The sequence below is a fragment of the Vombatus ursinus genome, unplaced genomic scaffold (assembly GCF_900497805.2).
Source record: "Vombatus ursinus unplaced genomic scaffold, bare-nosed wombat genome assembly UNPS02014961.1, whole genome shotgun sequence".
In the NCBI taxonomy this organism is placed as follows: Eukaryota; Metazoa; Chordata; class Mammalia; order Diprotodontia; family Vombatidae; genus Vombatus; species Vombatus ursinus.
The window spans coordinates 1,016,509-1,038,079 of NW_020954739.1; the positions used below are offsets into that span (position 1 = coordinate 1,016,509).

Consider the following 21,571-nt stretch of genomic DNA (forward strand, 5'->3'; position numbering starts at 1 on the left):
TATTGTAATCAGAGTTCTTATTGCAAGGAAGCAAATGCAATCTTAAAGCTATCAGTGAAGTTTAATGAGATTTTATGTTATGACTTGAGTAAAATAATGGATGAGTACATTTAATAAAAAGGAACAGATTTTTAAAAAATGTTAAGAGTACCACTATCAAGAAGATGTGCCTATCTGTGAAAATGCACTGAGAGAAATAAGGTAGAAACTATCTGAATGAAATTAAAGGGGAGAGAAAGAGAAATGGAAATAAATTACAGAATGACTGGCCAGAAGAAAGAAATGAATGAAGAGTTCATGAGTGGATGATGGAGCTGACAGAATATAGTAGTGATGGGAGACTCTACTGAATGTCTCTTGTTGAATTTAGCTGAGCAGCAGAGAAATTCTAGATTTGCCTTAATGTTAATTTCATTCTTCAGGAGATGACAGAGGAAGCAATGAGGGAAACTAATGTTCTGATCTTGATTCTGACCCATAAAGAGAAATAGGTAGCATAAGTAGAAAAGACAGGAATCTTAGGAAGAAGTGATCATACCACCTTAAGAGTTTATGAAAGGTAAGAAAAGGAATGACAGGCACACACATACAGCTGATGTGTACTCTAGATGTAGAGAGAACAGATGTTCAATATTTCAGAAAAAGGACAGACATGATTCTATGGTCTATAAGAGAGTCTATAAGAGAAGTTAACTCAAAAGGTATAGAAGAACCTTTGTGAATTAAATTAAGAAAAGGAAAAGAAATTATTCCAGTGAAAAAAAAAGAGAAAGAGAACGGTCTAAAACCACCAACGCTGATACACAGGGATTAAACTGATCAGTTTAGATTTTTTTAAACACTTGTACAGAAGACAAAACCAAAGGAATGTAACTGAGGACAAATGAAAAAAAAAAAGGTACAGTTTTCTACTTTTTTTTCTGGAACATGATTAATGTGGAAATTTGTTTTGCATTATTTCATATTTGTAATGGGTTTTGTATTTCTTGCCTTTTTAATGGGCAGAGGGAGAGAATTTGGAACTGAAAATAAAATGAAAATAAAACAAAACAAGACAGTCCTTTCCCTCAAGAAGCATACAACTTAATGGGGGATGAGAAGGAGCAAAGAAATATGTAAAATCAAGCTATATACAGGATAAATAGGAAAAAATTAAGAGGGAGGGCACTAGAATTAAGAGGGGGTAGGGAAAGGTTTCCTAAAGAAGATGAGATTTTAGTTAGGTCTTGAAAGAAGCCAAGGAACCCAGTAGACAGAGAACAGAAGGGAGTTTGAGGAAGAGCAAGGCCAGTGCCATTGGACTGAAGAGTACATGAGTGGTAGGGTAGTGAGGAGTAAGGTGTAAGAAGACTGGAAAGGCTAGATGTGGCAGAAGGCCCTACCTAGACTATGAAAGACTCTGAAAGCCAAAGAGAGGATTTTGTACTTGATCCTGGAGGCAATAAGGAGACACTGGAGTTTATTGAATAGGGGGGTGAATAGGTTAGACCTGTGTTTTAGGAAAATCACTTTGGCAGCTAAATGGAACACAGACTGGAGTAAGGAGAGATTTGAGTCAGGCAGACTCAATAGGCCTGCACCAAGGTGGTGGAAGTATTAGAGGAGAGAAGGGAGAGAAATGGAGGGATGTAGTAGAGGTAAAATTGACAGGTTTGGCAATAAACTGGATGCAGAAGGGGAAACAGAGTGAGAAGGCATGGATGACACAGGTTGGGGGAGACGTGTGTTCCCATGGGGGAAAGATAGTGAATTCAGACAATACCATCAACTTTTAGCACCTCCATTTCCTTATCACCTCTTCTTTGACTTGGATGTTTCTCCTTGGAAGCTCCACAGTATCTCCCACGGAGTCCATCATGGCTTTGTATTTGTATCCCCAGGTGCCTAGCATAGTTCTACTCCTGCGTTTCTTCTACTTGTTAGGTATCTCCATCAGGATATCTGATCAACAACTCAAACTCAATATGGCGAAAGCTGAACTTGAGATCTTCCCCTCCACAAAGCTGGCCTACATCCAAACTTCTTAGTTTCTGTTGATGTCATCCCTATCCTTCTAGTCACCTTGTCTTAAAATCTCATCATCGTCTTTGACTCTTACCCCTTCATTCAATCTTGACATTCAATCATTCAGTAAATGCGGTCAATTCTATCTCCATAACATCTTTCACCAGTCCACTCCCCCCCCTTTCTAGTCCCTTTGCCACTAATTTATTTCAGGTTCCCATTATCTCTCCTATTCTAATACACTTCTAAGTGGTCTTCCTAATACCAGTCTCTTCTCTTCCTAATCCATCCTAAATACAGATGCCAAATTATGTATGATTCTGGCCATGTCACTCCCTTACTCAAAAAAAAAAAAATCTTTAATAGTTCCTTCAAATATCTTATCCTGGCACTCAAGGCCAGAATCTAGTCCTGACTTACTTTTCCAGTTTTATTTCTTCACTGTACTTCCCACTTCATGTTCTGGTCAAACTACACCACTGGCTGTTCCTTCACACACACACATCTCCCTTCACATCTCTACTTGTTGAAATTCTCTTTCCTCAAAGGTTTAGCTCAGGTACCACCCCCTTTATAAAGGTTATATAACCTATCCTGATTTTTCTCCATCTGAAATAAGATCTCTCCTCAAATTTTTCTTTTGAGTAGGTTATTTTAAAAAAATATATTTTATTATCTTTTATTTTTTACACTACCTAAATTTTCCCCAATTTTAATTTCCTGTCCCCTTACAGAGAGCGATCCCATATTAAAAAATGTTTTTTTAAAGAAAAAGAGGAAGAGAGAAAAAAATCAGCAAACAGAAAAAAATCAATACATTGGAAAAAGTCTAAAGTTATATGCAATGTTGATAGCACATTCTACCAAGGAGTGTGGGAAGCATCTTCTCATTCAGATAGTCTTAACAGCAATCTCAGTGGAATTATTCTTTGTCCCTATTACAATTTACCTTCATTTATACTTATTTCTGTACATTCTGCATCCCACCTATATCATGTTTATTTCTTTATTCTCAGCACCTAGCAGAGGGCATTGTGCATAAAAGAAGCTTGAAAAATGTTTGCTGAATTGAACACAGTTAACATTTTTTAATTTTAAAGAGGGAGACAGAGGCAGGAGAAAAGCTAGCTAAATATGGAGCAGAAGTTCTTAACCTGCGAGCCATAAACTTTTCTAAAAAATATTTTGACAACTGTATTTTAATATAATTGGTGTCCTTTGTAAGACTATAGATTTTATTTTATTCATTTAAAGATATTACTCTGAGAAGGGGTGCAGGGGTTTCACCAGACTGTCACAAGGGTCCACAATACAAAAAAAGGTTAATAATCCCCATTATAAATAAGGCTGTAGACAGTTTCATATCTAGTCACTAGGGTTGACCGTAATTTCTCATAGTAAAAAATTAACATCTATTAAATTGTGTTTGTGAAGGTTAACATTTCCAAAAATACACACACAGCACAGAAAATTATAAACTGTTATCTGCTGTCTAAACACTCATCATGAAACTAATTAAAATATTAATTACAGCAATGTTTTGAACAAACCGTTTTTGTTTGTACTATATACTCTAAAAAACAGATTGCTGAAATATAAATTGTATTAGTTTCTTATTTCCCATATGGCACAATATGGAATCAATAATTTCATTGTCCTGTGTCTCTGTATCCCTGCTTAGCGCCCAGCGACAGTAAACAGTTAACTTGCTCAAACCTGGCATGATCAGCTGATTGAACCAAGCTTTCCACAGTGACCCCTTCCTGTTTTTTGTTGAAAATTGTACAGTTAAACTGCAACAAGCTCTGTGAGATCCAGCATCAAGCAAACCTCAAAACAAGTCAACTTCTCCTTTCAAGGAGCAGAAAACAAATTTAAAAACAAAACAAACCAAAACCAAAAACCTTTGTTTTACATATCTTTTCAGTCCTCAAGGGAATCCTTTAAACAAATCATCAAATTTGCTCCAAATTTATGACTATTTTGTTGCCAAGTTACAAATTAACATTTTTTAGGCCTATTACTGAAAGGCAATAAATACTCAATGGCTTTGGTGGGATTACACAGCAGGGTTTTAAAATAATGAAACTTTTCTTCCCCCCTAAATAAGCTGACGCATGCAGATGAGCGATGTCCTTCAAAGCAGGCATCTCAGGAGGCTATCCACTTATTTCAACAATGATGCCCTAACTCAAAACATGTTTGGAAGTGCCTTCTAAGACTGTTTATAAAGCAAACAAGAAAGTGCACGTTATCATTATGCCTAATGGGAGAGTAAAAGTAGCACAATCCAAATAACCCAAATTATTTACCAGTTACTTGGAAAGCTGCTTCCAAAAATCAAACCTGTCCCCAAAGATGAAGTTGGTTTTTTTTTTTTTAACCACCAAAGACATTGAAAAGACTGTAACACAGGCTCTAAAAGCAATTCCAAAAGAGGAAACAAGTAAAGTTTTGAGCAATGGCAACATCACTGTCTATAGTCTGTAGTCTTCAAGATGACTACTTTGATGCCGACAATACTCATTTGGACACATAAGTATAGATATATTTTTTTTTAAAAAGTCATAAAATGTTGTACCTTATACATTTTATACCACAGAAGCAATGCTATAACTGAGTTTCTAAAAACTTGTCCAAAGACTGATGATAGCTAGACTCTTCTAGACAAAGCTATGTAGGCTGTGAAAATCTGTATTTGAAATAGTCATGAGCTCTCTATACTACTTAAATTTAATAGTTAATTACTCCACATTCTATCTCCCTCTGTGCATACCGTGCACCTCCAAGATGAAATAATTTTTTAGTGCTGAATGGTTGCTTTACCTGGGAAAGATTATTAATTTATCATAAAGAGCCCATTTAAATTGTGTATCTCAAATATGCAGTATATAGGAAATCCTCACTAGGAAATGGCATAGATTAACACTTACACTGGTTGTGTAGAAAAAGAAAAAAAGAGAAACTCTAAGGATCATTGTTGTTGCTCAGTCACACCCGATTCTTTGTGACCCCATTTGGAGTTTTCTTGGCAAAGATACTGCAGTGGTTTTTCATTTCCTTCTCCAGCTCATTTGATAGATAAGAAACTGAGGCAAATATGGTGAAGTGACTTGCCCAGGGTCATACAGCTAATAAGTGTCTGAGTCTGGATCTGAACTCAAGTCTTCCTGACTCCAAACCGCCTAGCTGCCCTAAGGATTAGCCAGTGCTGTACACAAACAAAGGTGCTTAAATTAACTGTTTCTGTTATTTCCAGAAAGTGCTAGTCTCTCTCTTTTTTTAAGGAAATTGGGGTTAAGTGACTTGCCCAGGGTCACACAGCTAGTAAGTGTCAAATGTTTGGTCTGAGGCTGCATTTGAACTCAGGTCCTCCTGACTTCAGGGCTGGTGCTCTATCCACTGCGCCACCTCGCTGCCCTGAGTCTCTTTTTTTTAAATAAGAATTACAAATGTGTCATAACTCTGAAAGCCCAAAAGGCATGAAAGTTTGCAATCTAAATTATAAGACATACAGAAAAATCACAAGATTAAAAGGAAAAAAAAATGTACCTCTAATACAGGGCCAGCACCCAGAATCGTCCTTTCCACTCCACTCGCGTACCCTTTCTGACTTAAGGCAGTCAGACAGTGAATTAAAAAGTTTGTACTTTGTGTCTTCCCAGACCCACTTTCACCTGAAATAACTATGCATTGGTTGATATGTTTCTTGAGCATAGTATAGTAGGCCACATCTGCAATAGCAAAGATATGAGGCTCCAGCTTCCCAAGCTGCTGATTCTCATACATTTTGACATACTTAGGGTTGTAAATGGGTAGGAATTTGAAGGGGTTAACTGCAACAAGGATACTTCCTGCATAAGTATATATTTTCTGTTGTAAAAAACGATGCTTCAAATTCTTCAAAAGATTTGCCTCTGTTAAATTAGGAAGATTACAAAGATCATCAAAGTCTTCCTGTTGCCAAGGAAGAAAGCCCCTTTCAACCAAACTTCGAGCTTCCTTTGCTTTAGAGATCAGCTGCATGTGAACATATTTTATGGTCCCATCTGTGTTTCTCTCTTGCAAAAGAAAATAATAGCCATCCTTTTGAGGATGCTCATCTTGTGCCCTCCGAGGCCAGAGTAATACTCGGTGCACAGGTGAATCGTTTGCATCTAGTACCCATTCTTCACCTCCCGTTTCTTTTACTTCCACAAGAACGTAACACTTGGTGACATCTAAGTTCAAGTTTGCTATTACGTCCTTGATGACATCTGAAGTGGTGGTATCTTTAGTGGCCGTTACTCTGCAGAACGCCTCACTTTCTGTAGTCAGCCGAGGGTAAATATGAAGATGATAAGCTGCCTTCTCCTGGCAAACAGCACTGCCAGCATCTTTTAAACTCATCCTGCCCAAAGTCAGACTTCGGCATGCCTCCCTGGCTCGGTGTGCAGTGTTGTGTACCTAAAAAGATTTCAAAAGTTACAACTTAAAAAGAGCAGGACGTATACATAGCACAGCAAGTTTAGACTTATTAACCCCCCAAATTGCTAAAATTAACAACCTGAGTTCACTACAAACTATTTTAAAAAACAAAGCACTGGGCATAAGACCAAAGACAAGAAATCTCTCAAGGAACAGTCCCGGTTTCTACAAGGCTAAATTCACCACAGCATCCTCAATTAATGACATAGCACATTCAGCATGCAGACTTAAATCTGAACCATCATTCATAAAGAGACAAATGGGGAAGCAAACTATGCCTCAAGTCCTGAGTCTAGGATGCAAATCCTGGTCCTGCCTCTCCATGCTTTAGTTTCCTCACCTGTGAAGTGGAGAGAATGTTCTCCTTACACAAATCAAAACTGCTTTCACTTTACAAGTTTTCCTTTCCCACTTCATCCTGTGGCACTCACTGAGACCTGACTCCTTCCTCATGACACAGCTTCTCTAGTCACCCTTTGCAGAACCACCTCCCACCCCACCAAGCCCACTGGGCTGGAACATTTATTGCTCCCCACTGCCATTTCTAGGTTCCTCTTCTTGCACCATCACTCACCATCTGCATTCAATCCATATTTACCACCCCACCCCAATTCTGGTGGACAGTATCTACCAACTCCCCACCCCCACCTCCCCTCCCCCCTTCCCAATCTGTGTCCTGACGCCAGAGAACGGCAGCACGCTCCACTAAGCACTCTCACTTCCTGGCTCAACGCTCGTTTCCTGGGACATATTCCTCGCTTCAGGCACGGTCAAACTCTTCACCATTCTCAGCTACCTTCACGTTTCTCAACTCTGAAATTCTCTGATGCTTAGTGATTCCACCATTCTCTCTACCTTAAGACTCCAGCCCTGCTTTTTGACCTCAAAGGGCCCTAAAATCTCTCCACTTTCCAGTTTCCCCAGGGATCCACCCCATGCACTGGCTACGTTCTTCTCCCTGCCCCATCCTGACCCCTTGATAAGCCAGTTCAACTCCACACTAGTCTCTTTTCCCCTTATCATATTGGTGACTTTGCCCTGCAAAGCCTCAGCCTTGGATAACTTGGATAACTCCTCCTGTCTGCTTCCTTTTGCTCCTGGTTCCCATACTGAACGAAGCTAGGGTAAATCAAGAAACCATGCTAAATTCACCACAAATTTATTAAGTTATCTCAACTGGGTCCTCACTGCGGCAAGGCAATCTTTTTACATCTCCTTATCCCACTCACCACAATGACCTTTCCAAACCTTTGATTACCCTTACCCTTTTGGGTGAGAACCTTGCCCATACTTCACTGAAAAAACTGAAGCCATTCACCAATAGCTCCTTCTCTTCTTGCCCATCACTCAGATGTCTTCCATTACTATCTCCTCTTACATTCTGGTCTCTTCTACATGGCTACTAAAGTATTCCCAACGTGTAAGTCTGAGCATGCAACTCTCCCCACTATTCAATAAACTCTGGTGGCTTTCTATAAGCTCTAGGATCAAACAAAAGTTCTCTATTTGGCTTTTAAAACTGCATAACTTAGCTCCTTCTTATCATTCCCATAGCCTTCCACTTTCCCCTCCGCATACTCAAGGGTCCAATGACACTCCTTGTGCTCCTTGCACAAGACACTCCATCTCCAGGCATTTTCATCCATGTCTGGAACACTCCCTCCTCATCTCTACCTCCTTGCCTCCTTCTGCTCTCAACTAAATCCCACCTTCTGCAAAAAGCATTTTCTAGTCCTCCTTAGTCTTAGTGTTTTCCCCTGAGATTATCTCCAATTTATCCTACATATACCTTGTTTAAACATAGTTGTTTGCATATAGTCTCTCCAATTAGACTATGAGCTCCTTGAGAGGAAGGACTATTTTTTGCTTTGAATTGTATCTCTACCACTTAGCACAGTGCCTGGCACATGGTAAGCACAGAGAGAACTAGGCAGGGCACTGGATAGAGCACTGGACCTGGAGTCAGTTAGACCTGAGTTCAAATACAGCTTCAGATATTTAGCAACTGTGGCCTGGGCAAAAAACTCAACTCAGCCTCAGTCTCCTCCTCTATAAAATGGGTATAATAATAGCATCTACCTCCTAGGGTTGTTGTGACAATAAAATAATATTTATAAAGCATTTTGTAAACCTTAAAGCACTATATAAATGGTAGTTATTATTATCATCATCATACATACATTAATTAAATATTTGTTGACTGACTCAGGGAACAGAAAACTATTTTCTAAATAGTGCCAGTGAACTGTAAAGCACTATAAAAATATAAGCCATTATTTTATGTAGCAGGGTAATTCTTCCAGTGATGCTATATAGTTACAAGTCATTAAACAACATGATCTCAGAAAAATCAAAATGACAGGTAACTCAAAAGGCAATGGAAAAATGCATGGTAGGTGTATGTAGGTGTATACTGCCAGTGGTGATGGTACTTTCAAGAGGGAAAGATATAATTAAGGACGTGTGTAACTGGAAAAGAAGGTGGATCAAGCGCACAGTAAGAATGAAACACAACATATACATAGCCCAAGGGCTACACTGGTAACTTAGAGATCTTAAAAGTCTCCGATGAAGGCCTCTGGCATGCTTGGTGGTGGATATCCTATGAAGGATAAATATGAAGATACAGGTGAGAACAACATAGGATGAGAAGACATGGAAGGGTTGTGAATCACCCTGATGGAAAGTGTATCCCCAATGAGACTACTGATACATGAAAGTATCAAGGTATCCACAATAATTAAAAAAAAAAAAAAAAAAAAAGGAAACACTGACAGAAAATACATGTTTTCTTAAAAATAAAAACCCACCAAAACTTTTTCCTAAAGCTTAATAAATGAGAAACAGGCTGGGATAGTAGATAGACGATCAGCTGCAGCTCTCTCTCTCTCTCTCTCTCTCTCACACTCACACACACACACACACACACCCCTCTTGCACCCCACCCCCACTCCCATGTTCTGGGCAAATTGCTTAAGTCTTTCAGTGCCTCAGACAACTCTCTAGGACTACATATATATAGATCTCCCTGCACTGAACATTCATAAAACAAATTCAGAATATGCTATAATAAAAAAAAACCCTCACGTTTCATAAAGCCCCTAGAGATTAAATGTTAAAAAGTATTTAAAAAAACCCACTTAATCTACAATAAGACAGGCATTTATTGACAGGCATAGCAAGTAGTATTATTTGCACTCTACAGATGACAAAATTGAGGCTTGGAGAGGTTATGATTTGCTTACAGTCCAAAGCTAACAAATTTAAGACCTGGAATTTAAACTTTAGGTGTCCAGGCCTTGTAGTCTTTCCACCATACCCTTAATTCACATTCCATTAGTACTGTTTTAACAGTCACACTGCAATACACTATTATATGCCACCTGTGGGAAAGACACAACTGGCAGCAAAATATGTTGGTTAATACAGTTAAGATATATAACACAGATGATAAGTTTTACAAAGAACTAAGAGGATAAAATGCATTAAAACAACACTAAATATATCTAAATCTAATGACTCAGAAGGCACTTTAGAATGCTGCAATACCTCAGGGTCACCATTAGGAACTTCAATGATCATTTGGTTGACATAGCTTAAAAGCCTCATTTTACAGAGATTTCCTGTTAATATGATATTGGATGCAGAGACCTGCCTAGAGATTCTGTATAGCCTTGGGCTAAACTAAACTTGATGAAATCTAATTCCTTCTGTTTCTTATACTTTGGTTTACAAGACTATCTATATTCCAACTCCAAAGACTGGCACAGTGTTTATCAATACTAAGTGCCATTTCTGAGAAAATCACCTAAATTCAGCTATGCAAATTAAAAGAGGTTATAGACGTTATTTAACCCTGTGTCTCTTCTGCCCTTCCAAGTACTTGCTTCAATAGAATTGAGTTCCTGACAGAACTCTCCAAGTAAGTAATAAAGAAAGGCCGACATAAGGCACCATGTCAGATTCTGTGTGTGGGGAGAGAGTAAGGGGGAATACAAAGTTTGGCAGGTGAGTTAAGACATGGACACAAATAGCTGTAACGCAAGAAGGAATGAAAGTGCCTGAGGAGAGGTAGAAAATAATGAAAGGAGGGGCAGTGAGGTGACACAGTGGATAGAGTGCCAGCCCTGGAGTAAGGAGGATCTGAGATCAAATTTGGCCTCAGACACTTGACATACACTAGCTGTGTGACCCCGGGCAAGTTACTTAACCCCAATTGCCTCAAAAGAAAAAAAAAAAGGAAAGAAAGAAAGAAAAAGAAAATGACATAAGGAAAGGAAGAGGTGATTTCTCGTTAGGGGAACTTGGAAAATTTTATTGAGCGGTGGGGCAACTTAACTCAGCCTAAAAGAGAGAATTTCAACAAAGACTGGGTAAAGAAAAGGAACTAAAGGTTGAGAGAACAAAAAGAGCAAAAGCATGGAAGGGGTTTCGTGAAAGGTATTCAAAGAATGATAAATTATCTGACTGTTGAGGAGAGTAACCAGACAAGATTGGAGTGATAGGGTGATGCCATTTGGCAAGAGAATTTGTATGCGATGCTAAGAAATTCAGCCTTTATTCAACAGGTAATGGGGAACCACTGAAGGTGTCTGAGCAGTGACAGGATCAGAACCAGGCTTTAAGAAGATTGTTCTGGTATCAGTGTACAAGAAGAGCTAGGAGGATATAATAATAGTCTAGACTAGCAGAATTATGTGGGATCACAGGACTATAGAAATAGGGCTGTGAGGGTCCTCACAGGCTACCTAGGCCTATATCCTCAGTTTAGTAGTAATAGCAGCAGACATTTATATAGTGCTTACTATGTTTCAGGCACAGTGCTAGGCACAAGACAATCTGAACTCATTTGAACTTCACAACAAGCTTGGGAGGTACATGCTTTGTTTATCCCCATTTTACAGATGAGGAAACAGATTAAGTGACTTGCCCAAGGTCACAAGGCTAGAGAGTATCTGAGGTCACATTTGAACTCAGGTTTTAATGACTCCAGGTCTGGCACTCTATCCAATATGTCACCTGGCTGCCCAAATAAAGCTGCTAGAAATAAGGAAACCTGGGCTGTCAGAGGTTAAGTGACTAGTCCTGAGTCATGCAGGGATTTAAGTGACATTGCCAGCAACACTCCTCTGGCCATCATTATCATATTTATGCCCCTGAAATCTCTTTATCTTGCAAGCTCATTTCAGCCTTAGGACTCACACCTCCTCAGGATCCTCCAACTGGAGGGTAATGGGCCAGGCTCTTCCCAAAACCTCCACTGAAGGAGGGTGCCCCTGAGCAGCCCATGCTTCTCACCCCTTCTCAGTTTCCTTTTTCAATGTGCTGTCTTCCTTCATTAGACTGTAGGCTTCCTGAGGTCAAGGACTTATTTTTTTTTCCCTTTGTATCCTCAGTGCTTAGCACATAGTAGGTCCTTAATGCTAACTCACTGGGAGGCAAGGGTATGAATTCAGGTCCCTTAACTCCAAATCCAGTGCTTTCCCCACTGTACCACACTCAAATTTCAGTGCTGGCCATGGAAATGGAAAAGAAAAGATGGCTCAAATAAATAAAAATTTAAAACCATTTACCTGGTGAGTGTAGTTACACTGCCAATGATGACGTGTTACATGTGGCATAAAAAAATGTCATCATCATTTATGACTGAAAAGGAAGTGGGCCAGCTTTGAGGCATCTACATGGCATGATACAATGGGTAAGAGCACTTCACTTAAGAGTCAGGAAGACCCAAATTCAAATCCAGCCTCAGTCACTTACAAGAACTGTGTGAGCACTTAAACTTCTTTCAATCTCAGTTTCCTCACCTACAAAATGGGTATAATAATAGCCTCTCCCTCCTAGGGTTCTTGTGAGGATCCATTAAGACTACAAATGTATAGAGCTCTGCAAACCTTCAAATGCTATATAAACACTCTATCATCATTACTATTATTCTTACAGCAAAAATTAAACATAATACATAGAAAGCCTGAATATGCCATTGGCACCCACAAAAGACTGATCAAATGTATGCAGAAGGCCTCCTCCAAGGTTTTTTTAGATTCTCTATAGAGGACTTACGGAAGGACATAGACAAAAATCCCATAAAAGGAAGTGAGGACCAGCTGGCATCTAAACTAGTGGAGGAAGTCCTCATATCAACTGATCAGTGACTTTAAAGCATTGGCTCTATTCCAACATCACACTTCTAAATCTATCCAGTGCTTCAAAGGGCTGAACTACCCTGCCAAGACACCTTCTAATTTATTCATTTGGGACAGCTGACCTTTAAAAAGGTACTTAAAATAGGAGCCCCTTAGTACAGTACTACAAAGCACAATAACCAGAGTCTCATCTCACCTAGATACATCACCTAAATGGGTTGTGGTAAATAGCCAGGATGACCAACAAACCAGCATAAAGCATCTCTCCCCTCCAAACCTTGAATTTCAACATATTTTAAGAACAGTATGGCCAAATGTTTTTGCTTTCATTTTAACTGCCCCATTTAACAGGTCCCAAGCAATACACATTTGACAAGGAATTTTATTTTATTATGAAGTTTACTTAACAGTTATTTACTGGGTATTTATAATGTCCCAAAGCAGAAAATTATTTTTTCTAAATTCCCCTGAGGGGTAAGGGAGAGATAACAAAGAAATAAAAGACAGTTGGAAAAGAAAGGAGACACTCAGTCCCTCTTCTCAGAGCGCTTACATTTTACTCGAGGAAGTTTCAAGGACAACTAACAAGCAAATACAAAATCATTCTTTGTCAGTACAGAACCAATTGCCGTGGAGTTATGCTATTATTTCTCATGGTCAGGTAGGAAGTAAAGATTAGGGCTAAATAAATGACTTACCGACCCTTTTCCTTTCTTTTTTAAGCAAAGTTTGTCACAAGTTAAGTAGGAATTTGATACAGTGCTTAGTATGCTAGATTTAGGAGTTAGACCCTGGATTTAAATCTTGATTCTGACAGTCACTTAACCCTTGAGGGCCTCAACAACTCTCCAAGATTATATGAACTACAGACCACTGTGAACTGCCCTGGTCTGTGGAGTTCCTACACAGATATGAAATAAATAGACATACTGTTACAAATTATGGTTGAACTGATCATGACTGACAATGGAGGTCAGTGTTATCCCATCCTCCTTCAAGGGCCGCCTTAAATTCCAATGAGAGAATAAAGCAGGCCAGTTAAATTTCCCACCCTGCAGTTTTGATTATTTCATTCTCCAGACTGAAAAAAATCTTTATGGACTGTCCACTGCCTGGAGGGTAATGTCCAAATTCCCTGGCCTAATGCCGAATACCTTCCAGAACATCCTCCTTCTACCTTTTTGGTCATCTCTCTTCACTCACTCTTTGTATACCTCTGCCACTCTCCAATGACGAACTCCACCTCTGACCACCACCAGTGCTATGACTAGCTAGCATGCACAGAGCACTTTAGAGTCTGCAAAAAAAAAGTACTCTACCTGCATTACTCCCTTTGATTCTCACAACAACCTCATGGGTAGGTATTATCATCTCCACTTTACAAACGAGGAAACTGAGGCCTAGATAGGTCAAATGACTTGCCCAGAGTCACAAAACTACTAATTGTTTGACGCAGAATTCAAACTTGAGTATTGCTGATTCTAGGTCCTATACACTGTTCCCTTCATCTAGAATGTCTTAAGATCAAGAGGATCAGAGATAAAATGTCCACCTCCAATTTTCTCCTCTCCCTCTCAAAATTTCTCTTATAACCTTACATTATTTCTCATACATCCCTTGCCATCTGTCTCTGAGAATAGGTGTGGCTAATCCCTGGTAAAGGAGACAAAGTCAGAGGTCTGGGTTCAAATTCCCTCTCAAATATTTACTGGCTGTATGATCAGCAGGTGATTTAACTAAAGCTTTGGTTTTCTTCACATATAAAATGGGGGTAATTATCTACTTCACAGGGCTGTTCTGATGAAAGCACTGTGAAGGCTTTCAAGTGGTTATCTAAAGTAGTACCACTACTCTAGATCCCACCTCCTTCTCCCTTCTCAGGAACTTGGTCCATAAATTATGCTAACCTTTCCCTCTTTGTTGACTTCTTTTGCTCTCCTTAAAAAGATGTTGAGCACTCCTTTACGTTAAAAACAAAAACACATTCCAGAACCAGAAAAAATTATTTCCTTGAATGACACCATTCTCTCTCTCCTTCCTTTCAAACAGCTGAAAAGATTTCTTTTAACTTCTTCACTGTCATTAAGTTCATTTTTTAAAAAGGAAGAACATACTCTAGATCTCCACATCTTCATCTTGCAGTGACTACTTACTTAACTCCTTTAATCTGATTACCAATGACCTGTTGGCTTCTAAGGAGCCTTGGGCTCAAAGTGAATTCTCCTTTGATGCCTCCATAGAATCTGATACTAGAGACTTGGCCACTTAACCCACTTTGACTTTTCTGACACTACAGGATGCGGGTCCTCCTCCTACCTTTCTCACCACTAGTTCTATGATTGTTCTTCATACTTTGAACCTCTAAATGCATCTGTTCTCCAGGATTTCATCCTTGGTGCCCTTTTCTCTTCTTTCAAGACATGCTGTCCTTTACTTATCTCATCTACTCCCATAGCTTCAACTATAACTCTATCAAGATAATTCTTAAACCTCTCTTCAGCCCTCACCTATCCCTCAAGTTGAATATTGCCTTGCTCAGACATTTCTCCTTTGATATTCTACTTATATCTCAAACTCAACATATCTACAACTGAACTACTCAATAAAAATGTCTTCTCTTCTCACTCTCCTTATTTCTATTATGTTTGAAACTATAATCCCTAAAGCTTATATCTAATCAGTCACCATGTTACTGATTCTTTCATTTTAATATCTTTGCTACTTTCTTTCCATTTCAAGTGCCACCACTTAAGTTAAGACCCTTGTGACCTCATGCCTAGACTACTACTAGAGATCAATATGGAAGGCCATCTCCTGCTTCCAGGTTTTCCCTCCTCTATTATAGTCTAACTTACACACTTTCACTGTTAATAAGTTTAATCTTCATAAAGAAACATTCTGATAACATCATTTTCTTGCTCAGAAACATCTGATGGATTGGCACTACAAAATAAAATAAAAACTCCTTATGCCAGTATTCAAGGGCCTATATGACCCAACTTTATCTGCCTAACATAATCCTTACTATTCCCCTATAGGTACCCTGCATTCCAGTCAAATTGCATTAAACACCTTCTCCAAAAATATCTTGCCTTTTCTTATGCCCCATCCCTTCATTATTTCTACCTATTAAAACTTGCCATCATCAAGTCCTATCAATTATAAAGTTTATTCTAATCACACAGGCCACAAGTGTTAGTTGTCCTATAAATTTTGCATCATACTTATGCTGCCATATAATTATTCATTTAAATACATCTCAGACACTGCTCTCTACCTCCTTGAAGCTCTGTGAAGGAATGGACTTTGTTTTACCCATCCCTGTAGGCAATCATTATCTAAGTTTCTTAAACATAGTAGCAGAGTACATAACAAAATAGTTTTTAATTTAAGTAATTATGAAATATTAGATACCTGTCAAGACTCTCTGTTAATGAGGACTGGTATTAAAGATTTTTAAAACCCCATACATAGTTCTAGCAACAACAATGTACATTTATGAGCTTTGAAAAAACTTAAGCTTCTTTCAAAGTTCAGTTCAAACATTATGTTCTATTGTGAGGGCCTTTACAGTTTCTCTCAGGTTCTAATAGTCCCAATTACTTGGTATTCATTGTATGTGTATGCATATATACTTTATTTTATACATACATACATACACACTATATATATACATCTACAAACACACTTTATTATATATATGTATATATATATCTACACACACACTTTATTATATATGTGTATATATATATCTACACACACCCTATTATATACACATGCATACACACACACACGCACACACACACCCATACACATACACCACACACTCAGAGGAATTTGGTCTCCCTATCTGTCCCCAGCTGGAAGTACAGTTGATACTAACAGGCCCAATCCTACTACTTCAGTGCTTTGACCTGCTCCATTTCCAATCTGAGTCAGTTGAGTTTGCCCTTCCTGTGGCAGCTCATGGTACCGTGCTTCCTGGGGCTTGGCATATTGCTGCTGGACCTAGTGCAGGCACTCAAAGGAATTATAGCTTTAATGGAGTTCAGAACTCCTGAGCACAAGCGATCCATCAGCCTTAGCTTCCTTGGTAGCAGGATCACAGGCATATACCACCACGCCCAGCAAATTTTATACCCATATTGTCTCTGTACATACTGCCTTTTCCTATGAAATGTTAAGAACCTTAGGCAGAAGGTCAATTTCATTTACAGTCAATCCTTATTATTCATGTGTTTAAGTTTCTTGACTTCAAGCATTCACATAATTTTATTGGTAACCTCGTGTTTCCTTTTGCGTTGGCAACTGCACTATGTGCAGGAGAGAAAAAATGAGAGGCGTGATACATGCAAGTTTATGGAACAATTGGAATCTTACTAGGCACTTCACTGATCTTATTCATCTTACCATTGTCTAGAGTGCCCCATGCATTTATTGCATATTTTCATTCCTTACCTTTAAAACTCAAGTTTTATGTTGCAATTATTCCCCCAATGTATAGTGCAAGTCCTTTGGGCTCTAAGTCAAAGAATGCAAAGTCAATGATACAGCTTAGTGAAAAAATAAAGACGTCAGATAAATTTCATGTCACGATGTCTATAGTTGCTGTTGGCTGCACATTTGCTGTTAATGAATCAATAATTTGTTAAATCTGCAAAAAGAAGGGAAAGCATGGTACCATAGATTTCATGTATTATAAAAACTGAATATTGTCTGAAATAAATTTTCTTAATTGAGATGTTAGCACAGAATCACAGAATTCTAAGGAATTACTAGCCAGAAAAATGTTTTGCATGTTACCAATTTTATTTTCTGTACTGAATTTTATGGGTTATTTCATGGTTACTGGGTTAGGAAAAGTGCATATTATCAGAATTAATGTTTTGTTATAAAGAACTGTATGCAGAAAAGTGTATTTTCAGCAATCTCTAACAAAAGATTACAGTTTTTGGTGGTTGCAAGAACATAACCCCCTATTTTCCATAGATTCAATGTACCAACATTTGAGTTTTTTTGTTTTTGTTTTTTAACTTTCACACTGTTTTCTAAGAATGTTACCCAGGAAAGTTCAGGATTGACTGCATCTGTTCATAACTCGCAGGACCTTGAACAGCACCTGGCACATAGCGGTACTTAATAAATACTTGTTGACCAACTCATGCTTTGTGGTTATAAAGTGCTTTTTGTATATGAATGTCAGTGGGTCCTCACAACCACCCTGTGAGTTAACATAGGCAAGTATTATGTACATGAAGAAACTAAAGCTCAGAGGTGACTTATCCAACGCTACTCAGCTTTTTAAGGGGCTGACTCAAGGCTACGTTTGGTCTCCTCTCCAAGGACCTTGCCATGATATCACATTTGCCTTACATTTCATTTGGACCAGTAATTTCAGCTCCCATCTGTTTTCTCACTAATTCTAAATTTTGGAATTTAGAAAAAAAAAAGAGAAGATTTTAAAATAGAAAAGGTTCTGAAAAGTGTTTAAACACTAAGAGATGTCAAAGCAGAGAAAATGGCATAAAAGCCCAGTTCTCATATATGCAACTCTAGCAAAAGATTTAAAGAAAGCCCTTCAGAGGTGGGGAACATGTGGCCCCAAGGTCACATGAGAACTTCTAGATCCTTGGGTGCAGCCTTTTGACTGAGTTCAAGTTTTACAGAACAAATCCTTTTATTAAGTCCCTCATTTAGATGAAGAAATTGAGGCACAAAGAGGTACAATGGCTTGGCCTGGGTCATACAACCATCTGAGATGGGACATGAACCTAGGTCTTAATGATTCCAAGTCTAGTGCCCTCTTCACTATACCATATTGTCTCTCAAATTCAAAGAGAAAATAAGTGTCTTCACTCACACATAGTTACCAAAAAAAGACAGATACCTGTGGGCTCTAGGAAAGAGATCTCACCACAAAAGCCAGCATGAGCCTAGACCCAGAGGTAGGAAACCTATGGCCTCGATTCCACATGTGGTCTTCTAGATCTTCAAGTGTGGCCCTTTGACTGAGTCCAAATTTTACAGAACAAATCCTTTTCCACATGTGGTCTTCTAGATCCTCAAGTGAAGCCCTTTGACTGAGTCCAAATTGTACAGAACAAATCCTTTTATTAAGGGGATTTGTTCTGTGAAGTTTGGACTCAGTCAAAGGGCCGAACTTGAGTTTCTAGAAGACCATATGTGGAATTGAGGCCCCAGGTGCCCCACCCCTGGGCCTAGACAAATAAAGTGAAGGCTTGTCAACACCCACAAGAGACCATCCAGTGCTATCTGTGCTGGGGGCAGGAAGACGCAAGCGCTCACAAGAAGAAATTCCATGGGAGTCTACTAGAGCTCTGTGGATAAAAGTGGGGATAATGGGAGGATTGAGAGTCAACAAGCCTCGAACTGAGATGGTACAGGGATTCCCAAAGTTTGCAGCACTCTGACTTGAGACAATGAATAGGGCCCTAAAAGATGGCAGATCTCTCAACATAGGAAAATCCAAGAAGTCTTGAAACCAATCAATACTAGGTTCAGACATACCAGAGTAAGAAGAAATCAGTGATTGGTACATAGCTACCCCAACTCAAGAATGCTGGAGTGGGTAGAAATGGAGACTAAATAATTTAATGGTTAAAGAACTTGTGAGTCAATGAACAAATCAAAGAAATGGATAAATTCACCAAAGAAAGTAACACTAAAATTGCAGCCCAAACAATCTCAAGGGGAAAAATTCTATCATAAAGTCAACAAGTATTTATTAAGTGCTTATATTACTCTAAGAGCTCAGGACAGAAAAGACAAAAACAATTCCTCCCCTCATAGAGTAAACATCCTAAAGAGGGAAACAATATGAAAATAACTAAGTACTACAAGATATAGGGAGAGGAGATGGACATTAATCTCAGAGAGGAAAGCAGGAGGAGCTAGAGAGAAAGGCCTTCCACAGTAGCCAAGACTTGACTGAAGCCAGGGAAACTAAGGAAGAGGGAGGGAGGCTCTCAAGAATGGGGAACAGCCTAAGGCAAAAGACAGCTGGGTGGCAGAGTGAATGGGGTGCTGAGCTTGGAGTCAAGGAGACTAGAGTTCAAATCTAGCCTCAAACATTTATTGTGCGACCTGGGGAAAGTCACTTAACCTCTCTCTGCCTCAGTTTCCGCAACTGTAAAATGGGGATAATAATAGCGTTTACTTCCCAGGGTTGTTGGAAGGATCAAATGAGATAATATCTGTAAAGCACTTAGCACAGTGCTTGGTACATAGTAGGTGCTTAATAAAAGTTTATTCTCTTTCCTTTCCCTACAAGGAACATCAAGTAAGCAAGTGTAGCTCACCTGTAGAGTGTGGAGAGGAGTAAAGTGTATGACTGGCAAGGTAAGATTGACCCAGATTATGAAGAATTCTAAATGCTAAACAGAGGGCCTTATATTTGATCCTGAATAATAGGGAGCCACTGGAATTTGTTGAGTGTGGGAAGGGGAGAGTGACATAATCAGACCTATAACTAGGAAAATCACTCTAATAGCTCAGTAGGGGATGAACTGAAGTAGGGAGAGACCTGAGGCAAGGAGACCCATAAGCAGATTATTTCAATAGTCCCAATGAAAGGCAATAAAGGGCTAAACTAGGGTGGTAGCTATGTGATGAGACAAAAGGACACATAGGAGAGACATGAAGCTAGAAATGACATGATTTGGCAACAGACTGGACGTAGGGGGGTGAGTGAGAATGAGGAGTCAAGGAAGATTAAGCGGTTGTCCAGCAACTGGGGAGTGACAACAAATGGAATACAGGAGCATAATGGAATATTACTGTTCCAAAAAAAATCATGAAAGGGATTCAGAAATGATTCAGAGAAACCTGGGAAGACTTGTATCAACTGACAGAGTAAAATGAGCAGAACCAGATGATTTATAGAATTATAACCCTAAAAAGAAAAACAATTTTGAATGACATAATAACTCTGATCAATGAAATAACCAACCAGAGGACTAATGATAAAAGTATATGATCCACTTCCTGACAGAGAGGTGCAGAATGAGACAAGTTAAGCCAAGAAATATTTATTAAGCCCCCAGTATGTGCTACACACTGTGGTAAGAGCAGGAGATACAAAGAAAGGCCAAAAAAATGGTCTCTCCCCCAAGAAATTCACAGTCTAATAATGGAAAAGACAAAACACAAAACAACTACGTACAAACAAAATATATACAGAATGAATTGGAGATAATTTCAGACAGAAGACTACCATTTAGAGGTATTGGGAGAGACTTCTTGCAGAAGGTAGGATGTTGGGACTTGAAGGAAGCCAAGGAAGGCAGGAAGTGGAGATGAGTAGGGAGAGCATCCTAGACATGGAGGACAGCCAATGAAAATCTCCAGTTCAGAAATGGCATATCATGTGTGAGGAACAGAGCAAAGATCACTGTCAGGTTATGAACGGCAGTGAATGCCAAACAGAGAAATTTCTATTTGATACTGGAGGTGATAAGGAGCCACTTGAATGAGTGGGAGACTTGTGCTTTAGGAAGATCAATTTGACAGATGAGTGGAGGATGAACTGGCATGGGGAGAAACTTGTGGCAGGGAGACCAACTAGAAGTTTATTGCAACAGTCCAGGTCTGAGGTAATGAGGGTCTTCAGTAGGATGGCAGCAATATCAGAGAAGAGAAGAGAGTGTATGCAAGAAATGTTATGACATTAGACCAGCCTGGGTGATTGGGAGGATGCTGGTATCCTGGACAGTAATAGGAAAGTTAGAAAGGGGGAGGGTTTAGGGAAAAATATAGAGAGAGAGTTCAGTTTTGGATATATTGAGTTTCAGATGTCTATAGAATAAGCAATTTGAGATGTCCAAAAGGCAACTGGTGATGAGAATCTAGAGATCAGAAGACTGGTTAGGACTGGATAAATAGGTCTGACAATCATCTGCATTAATATAACTGAATCCATGGAAACTGGTGAGATC

General features: G+C 39.0%; 1 protein-coding gene across 5 annotated transcripts in view; it reads right to left on the reverse strand.

Moving 5' to 3' along the window:
* Positions 1 to 21,571, reverse strand: part of MYO9B (myosin IXB) — a 135,805-nt gene that overhangs the window by 99,224 nt on the left and 15,010 nt on the right. For all 5 annotated transcript variants that reach the window (XM_027845434.1, XM_027845432.1, XM_027845433.1 and 2 more), the window contains exon 2: positions 5,557 to 6,450. In XM_027845434.1, the coding sequence (XP_027701235.1) occupies positions 5,557 to 6,393 (837 nt within the window). In that variant the 5' untranslated portion in view covers positions 6,394 to 6,450. The remainder of the gene's footprint in view (positions 1 to 5,556; positions 6,451 to 21,571) is intronic.